The sequence below is a fragment of the Carassius carassius genome, chromosome 43 (genome assembly GCF_963082965.1).
Source record: "Carassius carassius chromosome 43, fCarCar2.1, whole genome shotgun sequence".
Taxonomy (NCBI): Eukaryota; Metazoa; Chordata; class Actinopteri; order Cypriniformes; family Cyprinidae; genus Carassius; species Carassius carassius.
Window position 1 is genome coordinate 12302563 of NC_081797.1, and position 17973 is coordinate 12320535.

General features: G+C 35.8%; 1 protein-coding gene across 1 annotated transcript in view; it reads left to right on the forward strand.

Moving 5' to 3' along the window:
- The window catches only part of celsr1b (cadherin EGF LAG seven-pass G-type receptor 1b), a 53550-nt gene that overhangs the window by 25425 nt on the left and 10152 nt on the right, over positions 1–17973 (forward strand). Inside the window, exons 6-20 of the mRNA XM_059535703.1 lie at positions 4346–4503; positions 7117–7280; positions 7432–7557; positions 10972–11138; positions 11248–11433; positions 11729–11842; positions 11928–12102; positions 12640–12781; positions 14019–14139; positions 14741–14924; positions 15258–15359; positions 16176–16270; positions 16411–16620; positions 17519–17702; positions 17793–17924. Coding sequence (XP_059391686.1) covers positions 4346–4503; positions 7117–7280; positions 7432–7557; positions 10972–11138; positions 11248–11433; positions 11729–11842; positions 11928–12102; positions 12640–12781; positions 14019–14139; positions 14741–14924; positions 15258–15359; positions 16176–16270; positions 16411–16620; positions 17519–17702; positions 17793–17924 — 2260 coding nt within the window. The remainder of the gene's footprint in view (positions 1–4345; positions 4504–7116; positions 7281–7431; positions 7558–10971; positions 11139–11247; positions 11434–11728; positions 11843–11927; positions 12103–12639; positions 12782–14018; positions 14140–14740; positions 14925–15257; positions 15360–16175; positions 16271–16410; positions 16621–17518; positions 17703–17792; positions 17925–17973) is intronic.

Consider the following 17973-nt stretch of genomic DNA (forward strand, 5'->3'; position numbering starts at 1 on the left):
AAGGCAGGAATCTCTGTGTGTCTGTCTGTTTGCATTTATATTATTTCGAGAACCGTCCAGTCCAATCGACCTCACGCGCAGCGGGTGTGTTGCTGCGGACCCAAGGGAGTCCAGTGTCACATTTTGGTGCAATATGGACATGCAACACTCTCAGAATTAATCAACTTTTAATAAATTACAGAACAGCGCGAGCCTGGAAGCAACGCGCCTCACACAGGCAGGGCTTATATGCTCCGAGAACAGACACTGCACTGGCGATACAAAACACACAGCTCTGTTAAGAGCAATACTTTTAATATAGACAAATTATTATTAGGCTGGGCTACTGTACGTGTTTTTTGTTTTTTATATGACTGCTGTATTCGCAAGTATTTTCCAACCAAATTAAGTGCATGTTTTTTATCATGTGTAAAATGAAACATAAAAGAAAAAAAATGAAAAAGGATTATTCTAATCTCTAAATTGAAAATCAAATGTCAGCCCACCAATCGAATATTTGAATAATCAAATATTCTAGTCCAGCCCTAGTCAAATTATTAGAACTATGCTAGCGAAAGTCAGAGCCTCACATGTCGCATTTCTTGATGAGATCAGTCTGCCCATATTTCATGAAAGAAGACACATGATGTCAGCGGCATCTCTAGCTGTATCAAAGTTCACAGCATCTTCTAAGAACTGCAGTCAAAAGAAACAGCTTGTGTTTCTGCTTCTTTGATCCCGTTTAGTTTTCAGACCCTCATATTTCACTTGCTGAGATGCAGCATTTATGAAGTTTGGTGCGTGTGTAATACTGTTCGTCACGTGTCATGTTTCATGGCCAAAAGCTAGCTGCGTTTATTCTCTTACCCGGGCATCTCATTACACAGTGTCTCGTTTTATAATCCAAAGTGTTAGTATTATTTAATACGGTTTTAAATTATTTATTAAATGAGTGTTTTGTTGTTTGTCATTGCTTAATTGCAAATACCTCACCATAATCTAGTTGCACGAGCAATTAATTCTGCTTGAATACATGAAACTCTCATCAGCCCTTCTTATGTTCCTCAGTGACCTTTCGGTAACCTTACTTCCATGCTGCTTAACTTTAAAACAGTATTTGTTCATAAAGAACATTGCTGAGTCTGTCACAGTATTCCTGAATAGAATCATAGTCAAGCATTAGAAAATCTCACTGAAGTCTCTTCAGAAATAAACATGACAGTCAGCATGTTGTGGCTTTCTTTTTTTGAGGGTCCATATTTTCCTTAAGAAAAGTTTAAAAAGAAAGTCATTAATACTAGTGGCTGCAACCTGAATGTATCTAATATAATGTAGCGTGCAAGTTAGCGAGTGTATTACTGGATTTGAGCACCGTTTATACTGAAAAATCAGACCCTAAAGCCATCTATTGAGATTCAACACCACTTTTCCCCATGCGTATGTCGTGTTTGCTCCATTGTGGCCGTAGCTCCTCCTTAACCCGTCACTTAAAGAGTCCAAGTTCAATATAGTCCGATGGGGAACGCAGACAATAGCAGATCCCCTGTTGAGTTAATCCGGGACTACAATAACACGCTCTGAGTTTCTAAAAGCGCCAGATGGCACACGTTTTTTTCTGTTGCACTTAAACATAAAAACGCTCCAGCCTATTATTGTAAATCTCCAGAATATGCTTTTTTATTTCATGAAGTTTTGCTCCATTTGGAGCCACGTCCAAATGGTAAGGATGTGGTGAAGAACAGAAATCCATCTCTCATCTTCTACCAAATTCTATATCTATTTTGACATTTAAACATTTCTAACCAGATTGAATTGCTAAGCAATTGTAAAATGGTGACTCAAAAGCTATGTAAATCACTTCTGTTTGACCCCATTGATCTTTTGCTTTCCCCATTGATCTTTGATTTCTTTTGCTTGTCCTGTGTGTTATTTTGTCAATGGACTCAAATGTTTTGAATACACTTTCAGATATTTACCTTGAGTAATAATAATTAAACACAATGTGTCCGAGCTAGTGGCGACCTACTGCAATTAAAAAAAAAATTAAATCTTTTGATGATGAAAAAACATTGCATTAATTCACAGTTTTCCAGTGTTTTAAACCTAATAGTTTGTTGAGACTTGATTGTTTTTATCTTTGAAGTCACAGAGGCCTCATTGATGGATGTGTAAATAATAATATTTTAAAAAATGTTTTTTCCATATTTGTAATCTGTTTTTGAAGTCTCCTCTGTTCACCAAGACTTACTTTAATTGATCAAAAATACCTTTAAAATCAATCATATTGTGAAATATTATTACAATTTAAAAAGACTGTTTTCTTTTTTTTTTCTATAATTATTATACAATGTAATTTATTCCTGTGATGGCATTTCTGCAGTTTTGAGTGTCACATGATCCTTCAGAAATTATTCACATAAGCTGATTTGCTTATTTGCTTCTGTTTGAGATAAATTTGACCTTGGCAAATGCATATGGTAGGAAAAAATAATTAAACGAGAAAACTAAATCAATTGGCAACAGTTTATTTTACACTTTGTACACCAGTAACAGCATTTAGAAAGTCATTGAATTTACAGTATACATGTGTTGTATTTAGGGCTGATTCAGTTATCACATACTAAGAGTGATATCAAAATTTGTTTATAGTCAGTTCTCAAAAGATCATTAAAGAGCAGTCAAGTATGTTAAGCAATTACTATGTCTTATGGGTTTCACTGACCCCAAACAAAAGATACATTCCGACTTATAATAATACATTTGGAAACAGAAAAAAACCCTCACGTGTGGGCCCCAGGATCTAGTAACTATTGTTTTGAGCTTTGAAACAAAAAGGCTGATGAGTAACAAGGTTGGAGGTTAATAGCTGTTGTCAGGATTTATGTGCATGTGTGTTCCTGAGGCCATTGAGCTTGTCATTGAGTTCATTTTCATCAGTAGACTTGAGACTAGAGAGAAGTGGATCCTTATTAAGAGTGGCAGAGGGTTTAGTTGCAGTGACCTCTTAAGGATCGTCAGCACTCTGATCCTGAATCAGTTTTCTTTTCAAGATTTTTTCCTTTACAGATTGTTGTGCATCTGATGAAAATTGTAATAGAGATGTACAACCACTTTAATAGCAGTAGAAACTTGATATTTGGATGGTATTCGGTATGTCAAAAGTCATCTCAAACAATTATTTTCGCCATTTTTTAAGTTATATGACTGATGTTGACAGACCAGTTGGCTTCAGGCCTTGACCAGTTGGATTTATTCCACGACACGTGCGTCAGTGTGAAGGAATGCTCCCATTCATGGCTTTCCTTGTTGTTTCCAGTTTAGCAGTCTACTCACATTGCCTTATTCATCTCTGCTGTCTGGCAGAAACTGAGAGGAATATTAAACCTGCCATCTAATTTATTAATTTGTGAAATTTTAGTAAAAAGTCAGTAAAGGAGTAAAGAAACAGTCAGAGCACCCTCATAGTTTCAATATATAATATTACATTTATTTTTTATTATTTAGTTAATTTTTTATTGTTGATTATTAATATGTATAGTCGAATAGAAGTATTAACGTTTGTTTATTATTTACATATTTTAATTATCCAGAACCAATAATAATAATAATAATTATTATTATTATTCAAAGTTTATAAATTAACATTAATTTACTATTTATTTAATTATCCCTTTGATTTATAGACAGCAACACTCAATAATAAAAGTAATAATAACATAATAAATAATAATGTTGCTATTATTATTATTATTATGTAATAATTTGACAAACACTTTATAAATATTATTCTGCTTACACTCTCTTTCTGAGGATTATTCTGTTCCGAATCCGAATCTGAATAAAAGCAAGTGATGTTCACATCACACCAAACTGTCACTTGGACATTTTTTAACACCACAGGGCAGACATCAAAGAGCGACTCAGCACATCATACGCACCACAAAATACATTTTAATGAGCTGAGAAAATTTGAAAAACCTCTTGCGTGGGGGAAGGGTGTTGCCAGATGATAATACAAATTTTGGCTGCGTTGTGGAAACAGTTTAGGTCTCTGGGTAGGTTTTACATGAAATGATGAGCTCCCTTTGTCTGGTATCTCCTCTGTGCCAGAATCTCTGTGGCATAATCCAATTAGATGAGATGAGAAAGCCATAGAATGTCACCAAACAGTCATCTCATGCTGTGTTAAAGATTAAAGACAAACAAGACCTATTATCTCCAAACTCACAAAAAGTGGTCATGGAAATGCTAAGATATTTATTTTACTTAATATTTAAAAAGAAGTTTTGTATTTCCATCACATTTTAACAGTAATCAAAATCAATGAATCAAAGTAGTTTATCATTTCCACTTGTTTCAATTCAAGCCCAATATAGGGCTTCTTGGCGTCCCTCACGGCCCCTCTGAGGAAAAGGTTGCTGTGGTTGCCGTCGATGAGTGTGATGTGGCCATGGCTCTGCGTTTCGGGGGACAGATTGGGAATTACAGCTGTGCAGCCCGTGGCACCCAAACAGGCCAAAAGAAGTAAGTGCTTTCCTACAGTCAACATAAAATTGCTTTTACAACCAATTTTACCTCTGTAGTGTGGCACAGTTAAAGGGATAGTTCACCTGAAAATGAAATTTCTCTTTTTAATTACTCACCCTCATGTCCTTCCAAACCCGTAAAACCTCCGTTCATCTTCAGAACATAAACTAAGATTTTTTTGATGAAATATGAGAGCATTCTGAACCTCCCATAGACAACAACAAAGCAACAAAACTGACATTTTCAAGACCCAAAAAGGTAGTAAGGACATCATAAAAATAATCCATGTGACATAAGTGGTAAAAACCTTAATTTTATGAAGCTACGATAATACTTTTTGTGCACAAAGACAAAAAAGTAAAAACTTTATTCAAAAACTCTTCTCTTCCCTTCTCTTCCCTTCTCTTCCCTTCTCTTCTCTTCCCTTCTCTTCTCTTCTCTTCTCTTCTCTTCTCTTCTCTTCTCTGAAGCTATAAAAATGACAGGCGACTTTATTCTACAATTCTTCTCTATTTATCGCAGAATTTTCATTTTTGGGTTAACTATCCCTTTAAGAGTGAAACAGTATATTCAACATATATATTTATATATATATATATTTGATAACAATATATTATTTATGATAATAATAATTATTTTTTTTAGGTTTATCTAATAACTAAAAACTAAATAAAGACTGGAAACATTTTCCTAAAATCAGCATGAAACATTTTTTACAACTTTTACTTGTATAGTATGTCATACATAAAAGTGTAAAATTATATTTAACAAGAAATCAAAAATATTATAATATAAATTAAACCATTATTATTGATAATAATACAAACATTTATTTATTTACTTATTTGCTTATTTTTTTCTTGTTGAATATCCTATTTCAGTCAAATGGATGAATGAATATTATTCTTATGATGATTTTTATTATTACTGTATTAATAATATTAATAGATTTTATTATCAGTAATACGTGAAAGTGAAGTGACGTGTGGCCAAGTATGGTGTCCCAAACTCGGAATTTGTACTCTTCTTTTAACCCATCCAAGTGTGCACACAGACAGCAGTGAACACACACACATACCGTGAACACACACCTGAAGCAGTGGGCAGCCAATGCTGTGATTTCATGTCAGCTTAAGATGTTTGTTATGATCCCTGCATAACAAGTTGTACTACAGTATTTTTCTTTCTTCTCACACTCTCTCAGTCTCCCACATTCATTCATGTTTCCACCGTCTAAAGTCCTCAGGGCATGATATTGTTCACTGAAAGGGAGAGTGTAACAGGACGAGGAACTTGAGCGCACGAAGGCACGCTAACTACCGTCGGGTGTTGAATAGCTGATCATTACAGCAGATTACACAGCATTCTGCTACTCCCCTTACACTCAGTTCCATCTCTTTTTCCTAATCTCCTCCAATCTGCACTCTGTCGCATGTCAAACCAGTTTTATAGGCTTTACAATGGAACCACACTCCGGCTTATCTGCAGCTGGGATTTGCCATTGTAGCCTAATTGTCTCTGTGTGTGGAGAACAGAGCGGTTTGAGATGGTGGAGCTCCATCTGAGATAAGTGGAGATATGGTCTGTAAAGCCTCTCAAATGCAACTGCTGGGGTCAGACCACATGCTCGCAGTAAGTGCTGACCCATAAACTCACAAATCTACATGGATTTATGGATCAAGATATGAATTGTAGATGAAATGCACTGCAGTCCACTACAATGTGAAGCCCAGATGCTGAAATCCAAATCACGTAATATCTGGCTACAATAAAGCAGAAATAACTAAATAATCTTCTAGATAAAACTTAAATAAACACACTCCTTTTAATAGCTCTGCATATTTTATTTTCTAATGGCTCTCTCTTTTTTTTTTTTTCAAGACCCTTGAAATCTAATAATCTGACTGCCTTTCTATGTATGATAGATATGATGGATATGATCGTTCCTGCCAGATGCTGCTGGATAAAAATGTTTTTGAAAAGAAATTTGGCTATGAAGAGCATTAACTGCATTTTGCTTCTATCAAATAATGCAAAAACCTGGAACCTTTTTTATTTGTTTATTGAAAAACAGACAGAATAAAAAATGTGTTATATATATTTATGTATTTATTTGTTTATTTCTAAAAACAAGCCAAAACGTGAATAGTGTGGAAAATGTTAACATTATTTATAATGATAGTTTTTATATTTTTGAATATAATTCTACATTAGTATTATTGATACTAATAATATTTACTAAAACCATACTACGCTATACATATAGTATACTATACATATAAAAACACGCACACGCATATAGAGAGAGAGATTTTGTCATCATCTTGCCCTTTGTTTTTTCCAAACCAATGCGTTATTTGTCTTTGTTAAAACAAAAAGGAAATGAATGAGGGTTGAGAGAATGGGGATTTTGTGTGCGCTTGTGTTAAAAGGACAAAAAGACATACAATAAAAGAACATTGTCGTCTATTTTCTGCCCAATGTACCTCAAGGTCTGATTATTTCAGTTTTGCACGCACATGAACCCTATGAATGTGTTAAGCCATTGAAACTGGAGAATGTTTGGGACTGTTTGTGGCTTCACGGATCTTTCTGTGTGTATGTTTGCAGGTCATTGGATCTAACAGGACCTCTGCTCCTGGGTGGCGTCCCAAACCTCCCTGAGGATTTCCCTGTAAAGAACCGAGACTTTGTTGGCTGCATTAGGAACCTGACAATTGACAGCAAGCCCATAGACATGGACAGTTTTATTGCCAACAATGGCACCTTAGCAGGTTAGAAACTGTAGGGTTCACAGAAAAAAACAGAAAAAAAAACTGAAAAAAATGTGCATATGACCTTTTTAAATGATAATTTTTTTTACTCTCCATTAAGGTGTCAAACTCCAACCCTAATATTTAAAGTGTGCTCTCCCTTTCTATTCAGGTTGTGCAGCAAAACATGACTTTTGTAGCCAGGTTGTTTGTCAGAATGGAGGTGTATGTGTGAATAGATGGAACACCCACACCTGTAACTGCCCATTAGGCTATGGTGGAAAGAACTGTGAACATGGTAAGATAATCCTCTCTTTCTACTCTATTATGTAAAGCATTCTTCCTTTGACTTGAGTTTGCTTAATGGACACAAACACATAGACACGCCTCCCATCCTTTGCCCAGATTTGCTCTTGGCCTCCATGAAATACCAATGTGTACACAAATCCAATGACTCATACTCAGCAGTTGACAGGATCTATCTATCTATCTATCTATCTATCTATCTATCTATCTATCTATCTATCTATCTATCTATCTATCTATCTATCTATCTATCTATCTATCTATCTATCTATCTACGTCTGTCTGTCTATCTTTTTATCTTTCCATCCATCTACAGGAAATGACAGGTTATATGGCACAATCTTTTCCCACTCTAAACCTGTTTGAGTAAGTGCATTATAATCACAAGAGTATCTTTTAACAGTAAGTTAAGATTTAAGAGCGCAAATGGGATTGCAACTGGCTTAACATTTTCAGTGAGCTTAGTTTGACCTAATTTCCTGTAGGGAAACCCGGCTGAACCCACATTTTCTAATTATTTTTGCTTATCAGTTGGATGGAGGAATCATAGCATGTTATGAGACTTCAAAAGAACATAAAAGACATAATACTGCCAATGCAAGTAGATCTAAGTCCCTCATGTTTGCCCGAAACTAAATTACTTTATTCAGTGAAATACAAAAGCAGATGTTTTGAAGACCATTTAGTCTACTCTTTAACATACATCTACAGCATATTGAGATCATGAACTCCAAAAAGGACTGTCTTACTCTCTGCCAAAGGTCTAAAACCTCAATTGAGGAAAACTAAAGAGAAGGCCAAACTGGGGGGTGGGGGTGGAAATATACTGGTAGATGCAATTAACCAGTAGAAATTTGTCAACCAATAAAATTTTGGAATTCATTTTGCTATATGCTCGTGCTGTCTTGCAGACTGTTTCGGAGCAGTGTCAAAGAGGCGCACACTCGTGAAGACGGTGCTTATAGAGCACAGGAGTTTTGAACAGAGTGGTTTTTGCCTCTTTAAAGGGTTATACACTTTTATGTGTCAAATGTCTTTTCAAGTAGTCATTTAGGTGTTAAGTGAAAACAAACAGCTGAAAAAGAAAACTTGTTACAGTATATTGGATTCGGGCAGCTCTTAAACGGGTTATATGATTTTGGTAAAAAGAACATTATTTTGTGTATTTGGTGTAAATGTTTTTATGCAGTTTAAGGTTCAAAAAACACATTATTTTCCACATACTGTCAGTGTTTGGAATAACGGCGTTTAAAAGAACGTTAGGTTAGGTTAGTTAGGTAACGACGTTATTTTTTCAGTAATCTAACTAATTACTTTTCCCGTCGTTACAACGCCGTTAACGTTACTGAACGTTAAATGTGGTGCGTTACTATGCATTGATTTAATATGCAATCTGAACGCACCCCTGGCTCACACAGCGAGTGAGCAGGTGGGTTAATAACGAGATAAGCGATTATGATTGGCTAAGGCAGAGTCATGTGTTTCATGGTAGCCAATCAGAGCCAGTGTTTTTACACACACGCACCAGCGGCGCCAAACACACACAGTCACACACACGCAACAGTTACACAGAGATTCGCAGCAGCAGGAGAAATGGCGAGTCAGGAGCAATCCGATGAAAAGTTGGCATTTTCAAGGTGGAGATATAAGCACTACTTCAAATTCATTTTAGTCAAAGGCAAGAACGTGCATGTAATGTGTGACACACGCATCTACAAAGCTAGTGGCCAAAAACACTTTTCTTACAAAGAGTGCAGGATAAAACTCTTGCTGTCTGTTGACGTGCAATAAATCTCGAAAGTTATGTACGAACACCTGTCTGTTCTACTTATTTCAACTGACTTGTGAAAACTGCTAAAAAAAAATAAAATAAATAAATTATTTGACATATAGCAATATTTAGCATATTTGGTTTTTTTTACAGTAACGCAAATAGTTACTTTTCACTGGTAACGAGTTACTTTTATTATAGAGTAATTCAGTTACTAACTCAGTTACTTTTTGGAACAAGTAGTGAGTAACTATAACTAATTACTTTTTTAAAGTAACGTTCCCAACAGTGCATACTGTACTGTACATTGTTGTTTCTTTCAGCTATCCAGTGCATTGTGATCGGCCAAATGCCTCAAGCGTGTGACGGAAATGTTACACCCCTTGCCATACTGTGATGCACCACGTCTTCACACACAGCCAAGTGTAACATCATATACCTCTGTAAATGAATACAATTTAAATTCACGTCTCGCACACTTCAATGCACTTTGAATGGAACATATATGTTCGCTTCAAACTGGAATCATGGCGGAATATACTGTGATGTCCACTTTGCAAGGCACTCACAAACGTGAAGCGATAAGAGAAACATATAACATAAATAACATAAAAATAACATAATATTTGGATTTAACTGTTCTGGAACCACTGATTTCTAGTGTCCTCTTTTAGAAGACCAAACAAAGTAGTTTCGCTTTCACAACGAAACAGTGTTTCCACAACAGGGCGCCGGCGGCAGCAACAGCTAGAATACAATGTTATGCCTAGTTTCTTTGCATTTTGGAGGCGTTATGCAAATATTCCCACACAGTGCCGTAGACGTGGGGGCGTGTTAGAATGAGCTGTTTTGGATAGGAGTGTTTGACTTAACTTTTATAAAGAATATCTATTTATATTTGAGACTTTAGTCTTTGCAACTTAGCAGATCTTCTGTATGCACTTTGCATAAACTTTTATAAGAAATGTTTAATTTACAAATTGTAGAATATGCAGAGTTTTATTGATTTGATTAAGCAGTGTACAGTACGTAGCATTTCTTATTTATTTGTTTTACTGTAGATTTTTGTCCTATTGCTTGTTATTTGTTTGTTATTGTTGGTTAATTGCTGACTGTTTATTTGTCCTCAGTTTTAAATGTTGTCTAATGTTAGTTTTTTTAATTTTTTTGTGATATTGACTCTGGTGACAAGAATTATGAGATTTCTATGGTATCTAGCAAAAATATCTATATTGTTATATATATCAATACCTTGAAATAAAATCACTCATATCATGATAAAAGATTTTGGTCATATTGCCCACCCCTAGGCCCAATTATGAATATCATCGCTATCACTGTCACACTCCCAGGGCTGGGTCTAAGATATACTACTGTTATTTCCATAAGTTCAGCCCTCACATATTTAGAGAAAGTAAAATATTTGCCATCAAGACACTGGTGTGGAAGAACATTTCACATTCCTGATTAAGAAATCTGCTGGTTGACTGGGAAACATTCCTCTCTGTGTGAATAATAGTGATTATTTGTGCCTCAGGACTGGAGGAAATGCCAAAGCATCAAGTGGCATTTATTTAATTCAACAGAGTAAAGTCTGGATGTCATCTAAATTGTCTGATGCTCTTCTTTCTGCAGTTATGCCTGCTCCCCTGCATTTTGATGGTCACGCGTTGGTGTCATGGAGCGAGACCGACATCACCATTGCCATTCCCTGGTACATGGGTCTTATGTTTCGCACCCGAAAAAGCACAGGGGTCCTACTGCAGGCCAGTGCTGGAGATTTTTCCAAGATCAGTCTTATGGTGAGTATTGTGTTTCCACTGCATTTAATCCTGTTTTCGATTATAATAGAATAAAGCAGATAAATGAGACTTGTATTAGTTTTCTCAGCTTCTTATTTTGTATTTCCAGGTGAACAACAGACACCTTCGGTTCCAGGTGTTTCTGGGGGTCCGACGAGTGGCGCTCTTAGATTTTCCCCAGGTATGCGTGGACAACGGTGAATGGCACCATGTGCTCGTAGAGCTCAAGAGTGGAAAAGATGGCAAAGACATCAAATATATGGCTCTCGTGTCTTTGGATTATGGCATGTTTCAGGTATATGATTTCAGTATTTATTTACAGTATATAACATTTCTAAATTAACTAAAACTGAAATGATATATATATATATGTATATATATATATATATATATATATAAAAAATGACAATCACTCAACAAAATAACTAAAACTGTAAAAAAAATTAAAATGAAAAAGGAAGATACAAACTTACTAAGACTTACTATAGCTACTGAAGCTTTATATATATTCTAAATACACACAATTCTGTGATATTTACACACTTTTTTATTCATATTTTACTCATATTTATTAATTTTTTGTTATCTAGAGGACAGTGGAGATCGGTAATGAGCTGCCTGGGCTTAAACTGAGGAACTTGTTTATCGGTGGACTTGCTAAGAGAGACGGGACTGTGCAGGCTGGATTTACTGGCTGCATGCAGGTATACTCACATAAACACACATTTACATTGTTTAAAGGTGTGTATTGTCTTATTCATATCGGTACGTCATGTGGTCATCTCATAGGGTGTGCGAATGGGTGAGACCTCCACTAACACTGCCAACATCAACATACGGCATGCAACGCGAATCCACGCGAAAGATGGATGTAACGTACCCGATGTGTGTCAGTCCAACCCTTGTCCATCTCACAGCCGCTGCACAGACAACTGGGCATCCCACACGTGTGTCTGCGAGCCAGGTAACATAAATAGTGACATAAACTATTTATAAAGTGGAATGCAAAATCTTAAGACCACTTTTAAATTGAAATGCCATGTAGACTTATAATTCTATTTTGCAATAAAAAAACAACATAAAATCGTTTTTTTTTCAGGATTCTTAGATGAATAACAAATCAGAACAGAAACAGAAATGTTTTGTAACATTATAAATGCCTTTACTGTCACTTGTGATTAATTTAATGCATGATTGCTGAATAAATCTATTTATTTCTATCAAAAATTATTTGAAAAAATATTTTTGCACATACTATACATTCATTTCAAGTTCATGTTCCTTATAAGAAAATAATAGATTTTTCTTTCTTTCATTATTTCCATTTTTAATTTATACTTTTCACTCAGTAAAATAAATAATAAATAAATTAATACATAATTTTTTAATTTATAACATTATACATTAGACATTTAGAGCTCTCTGTATATGATTTTAGAAATTAGTGTCTATTTATCTGAATCTGACACACACACTCTTTCTCTCTTTTCCTGTTCCCCAGGTTATTTTGGCAGGGACTGTGTAGATGCGTGTCTCTTGAACCCTTGTGAACACACTTCCTCCTGTGTTCGTAAACCCAGCACCAAACGTGGCTACAGCTGTGAGTGTGGACACAATTACTATGGCCAATACTGTGAGCATAAGTGAGTATCTCTCTGTGTCTTTGATTCGCTCATTCATATGTCTCACAATAAGGTTTAGGGATATAAATTCCAATTGTTTTTCATACACGAGTGCTGCCTCAAATCTTGCAGCTTATTGAACAAAGATGTGCTGGTAGTAAAATTTACCATTTTGCATTCCCTTCAGTTTTTTTTCTTTGGAACACAAAATATTTTTTAAAGAACGTTTCAAATGTTTTTGTGCATACAGTGAAATGTCAATGGGATTTAAAACAACACTGGACCCCATTGACTTTCATTGCATCTACAAAAAACACAGTGTTAGAGGTTTGGAAATAATTGCACAACAATAATTTTTGGTTGAACTGTCCCTTTTATGTTTAGATTTGGTTAGGATTAAGAAAATCACTTGACTTTTAGTTAAATCTTGGTACTTGCTGAAACACGCTGACTGACAACAGCTTTATTGTCTGATGGTCTGTTTCATAAACTGCCAAGGTTTTGTAAGTGGCTAAATCTGTGATAGCAGACACTGGCGGTGTTTGTGATGGTATTGTTGTGATGATCCTTTAATTCTGGCAATTCCACACGTCTTTGACGCCCACACTGTCAGGCTTTTATTTATAATGAAACAAGTCAAATAATTCTCAGACTGCTGGAATTATCCAGTATTTCATCCATTAAAGATAAACTAAAGTAAAAAAAAAAGAAAAGAAAACAGAATTAAAGTTTTAAAGGTGAACTTTCTTTTAAACGTAAAAAATATTTTTTAACAGATTTTTTCTTGTCTCTTTACATAAATAAAATAAAGTCATAATGACAATAAAAAAAAAACTAAACTTGTTCCAAAATGAGAAAAACACAGAAATAATTTCCATGAGTGGAAAAAAGAGACTAAAATAACAGTCTATTTTTGAGATGATTTAGTTTCTGTTCCTTTCTTTCACCTTAAAAAAAGATTCTCTTTTAAATGATCACAAAGCTTAGAATGATGTATTGCCTTCACACAAGCAATTTCGTGTTTGCCTCGCAGTCAGAATCGACTGCTTTGATTTTACAGCAGAATTTCATGTCCAATTTCAAAGCAAATGCCCCCCTTTTCAAATTTCCAATCAGTCTCAGTCCCCAATAGAAGCTGTTTTGAGTCTCATTCTGTGGAGTTTGAAATGTAAACTTTGTCTTTTGCTAGGCACTATTGCGCTGTTGTATTTTTCTATGTCTTTTTCACTCTTACTTTGACTATTGTGCGCACACACAGAGGGGACCAACCTTGTGCTCGCGGCTGGTGGGGATACCCGACCTGTGGGCCCTGTAACTGCGATGTCAGCAAAGGCTTCAAAAGGGACTGTAATAAAACCACAGGAGAGTGTAGCTGCAAGGTAAGCTGCAAGTGATCACATGCTCCAGATTCTCGAAAGAAACCAGACTTCTAGACTTCCAGTTGTTGTCCAACAGTCACACTTCAAATAAACTGGACCAAGTAACTTTTATTCCATTAAGCGCACTACTGTTTAAAAGTTTGGGGTCAGTAAGACTTTTTCGTTTTAATTTTCAGCATCATTGCTCCAGTTTTCAGTGTCACATGATCCTTCAGAAATCATTCTAATATGCTGATTTTTTTTGCTTAAGAATTATTTCTTATTATTAATAGTGTTGAAAACAGTTGTTCTGCTTTACTTTTTTGTGAAAACCATAATACATTTTTTTCAGGATTCTTTAATGAATAGAAAATTCAAAAGCATTTATTTGAAATACAAATATTCTGTGTTGGGGGGAACAAAACAGAAATGTAAGATGTAAACTTAAAATTCTGAGCAAAAAAGTCAGAATTGGAAGATGCAAACTAAGAATTATAAGATATATGTCTCATAATTCTATAAAAAGTAGGACTTGTGATATAAAAACTTGCAATTGCAATAGAAAAAAACAGGCTTCCATATTAATTTCAGGTTCATGCTCACAAAATTCCTTTATTTTCAGGACAATTACTTTCGGCCTCTTGGTGCAGACACTTGCTACCCATGTGATTGTTTTCACCTTGGAGCGCATTCCCGGACATGTGACCCTGTAACAGGCCAGTGCCCCTGTAAGATGGGTGTGGTGGGTCGTCAGTGCAACCGTTGTGACAACCCCTTCGCAGAGGTGACAGTCGGGGGATGTGTGGGTATGTGTGCTGTCGACTGGCCTGTGGATATCAGTTAACGGTTGTGAACCTCTTTTCAAAACTCAAACAGAATGCTTGAAAATATCTTGGACAATTGAATAAATAAGGCCAAAAATATTTGCAAGCGCAGTATGATGAAATGTATGTGTAATACACTCCAGTCATGAGCAGACTGCTTTTATGTCAGCATTGAGAGTCTGTACTGACAATGATGGACATTTGTGGCTCCTAAAAAGCTCTTATCATTAAGACATAGCAACAAACCTTGTTAGAGGCAGTTAATGGCATCTTTTTTCTTCTCCCTCACTCTCACTCCATTTTTTTGTTATCTAGTGGTTTATGATGGTTGCCCCAAAGCCTTTGAAGATGGTATCTGGTGGCCCCGCACCATGTTTGGTGGCCCTGCAGCCACAAACTGCCCCAAAGGATCCAGTGGTACTCTCTTTAATCAAATCAAGAATTTACATAATCAAAAGATGGACACACTTGACTGAATTTGAAAAGTTAGAATTTTGTAGACAGCTATATTTATTTATTTAAAAACTGATTTCCTAATAGAAATTTCTAGTAAATTCCACAAATTATAAAAAACTGGCAAGCAACCAGTTGAATTAGACAAAGTTTCGTGCAAAAAAAATTATTCAATAATCTTTGTTTCAATTTATTTGTTTAGTTTTTTTTAGAGTTTATTTTATTATTTTAGTTATTTTGGAAAACTAATCACAATTAATTGTTTGACAGCAGTAATATATATACACACACACACATACACACACATACACACACACACACACACACACATACACACACACAATTGTTTGACAGCAGTAATATATATACACACACACACATACACACACACACAATTGTTTGACAGCAGTAATATATACACACACACACATACACACACACACAATTGTTTGACAGCAGTAATATATACACACATACACACACACACAATTGTTTGACAGCAGTAATATATACACACACACACATACACACACACACACACACAAACACACACACACACAAATAAATTACATACATTTTATTTTAAAACTACATGTTATTTTTATATTTTTTTATTTTTTATATTTTTATATTACTTTAATAAAAACATTAAAATTACTAACAATAACAAAGTAGATGTGTCCAATTATTTGACCGGTAGTGTATGTAGGAATATTCCTCTTTTTATTAAATTATTGTTGAATGGTTTATCAATATATATCCTATATATATGTTTGACAGGTACAGCTATCCGACATTGCAGCGATGATAAAGGTTGGTTTCCACCTGAGCTCTTCAACTGCACTTCCCTCAGCTTTTCAAAGCTAAAGAAAGAGGTTTGTCACTCTTTTGCTGGTTGATTCAAGTTGGAATTATAGTCAAGGATGAAACTGTAAACTATAGACTATTAAATATTCTACTCCATTTTACACAGTCCCAGAAGTGACCAATGTTTTCTCCTTCATGTGTGACTTAGAGTGAGGATCTTCATGCTAATGCTTCTCGAATGGATGGAGAAAGATCAAAAAGTCTTGCGGGCCTGCTGCACTCTGCCGCCGACCACACGGATCGCCTCTTTGGGAATGACGTGAGGACTGCCTACCATCTGCTGGCCAGTGTGTTAGAGCATGAGAGTCTGCAGCAGGGCTTTGAGCTCACCGCCACTCATGATGCCAATTTCAACAAGGTATAGACCTCAAAGTCTTCACCCACGCTTCCAGAATCAAAGAGGATTTTAGTGTCTTCACATTCAAGTTTAATCTGATGGGTCTAAGATGACCTGCCAGCTCTAGCTCTCTTAACCAAGATGGTCCAACTAGTGACCATAATTGACCAGCTTTAACCAGTTAGAAGGCATGTAAATCATTCATGGCTCCTTTGTTGGTTGATTGGGAACCTTATGGAAGCCAAATCTTAATTGCTTAAATTGGTCAAATTGGTTTTTGGTGCATTGTATCTGAATTGTTGCTGGTCCAATATGACCTTCCAGCTCCAATTGTCTTAACCAAGAAGGTCTACCTTGTTGACACTCACTTCATCAGTTGATAATCCACCTGATCAACCATCTAAACCAGGTTGAACCAACTAATGACCATAAATGACCAGCTTTAACCAGTTAGAAAGCATGTAAATCTATCCAACTGTCCATCATTGCATTGAAGAAAAATGTTGGCTTCCACCTGAGCTCTTCATTTGCACTTCCCTTAGCTTCTTTTAGGACAACTTTGTTGGTTGATTAAAGGTGGAAACTTTTTGCAACCCAAATCTTAATTGGTTAAGTTGGTCAAATTGCTGTTTAGTTCAAGATGACCTACCAGCATTAACTCTCTTAACCAAGATAGTCTACCTGGTTGACACAGACCTTACCAGTTGCTAATCTATGTGTTCAACCATCTAAACCAGGTTGAACCAACTAATGAACATAAATGACCAGCTTTAACCAGTTTGAAAACATGTTAATCGTCAGATTAAATATATCAAGTGTATGTATGCAATTTAAAAAACCTGTTTTACTCTAAGATGTATTCATATTTCAATGGTTAAAGTCCAGTATTAATTAACATTACTCCTCTGTGTTGTGTTAGAACATCATTAAAGCTGGAAGTGCCATCCTTGACCCTGTCAACAAGGATCACTGGGAGAAGATACAGCGCTCTGATGGCGGGACGGCGCATCTGCTGCACCATTTTGAGGAGTACGCCAACACTCTGGTCCAGAACATGAGGAAGACCTACCTGAGACCCTTCACCATCGTCACTGACAACATGAGTTAGTATTGGCTTCTCCATCCTGTAGCATCTGCTCTGCTCAATTTTTAGTGTTTGATATAAAATATGTATCATTTTTCTTTACAACCAGTTGTTGCATTGGATTTTCTGGACTCCGCTGCAAACCAAGACAAGATTCCCCGGTTTCAGGAAGTTAATGAGGTGTACTCGGAAGAGCTGGAGTCATCTGTCCTGTTCCCAAACCTGCCGAAAAAGAGCAAAGGTTGTCACTTTGAAAATTGTTTCTTTATATTTCCAGTAATATTCATGGA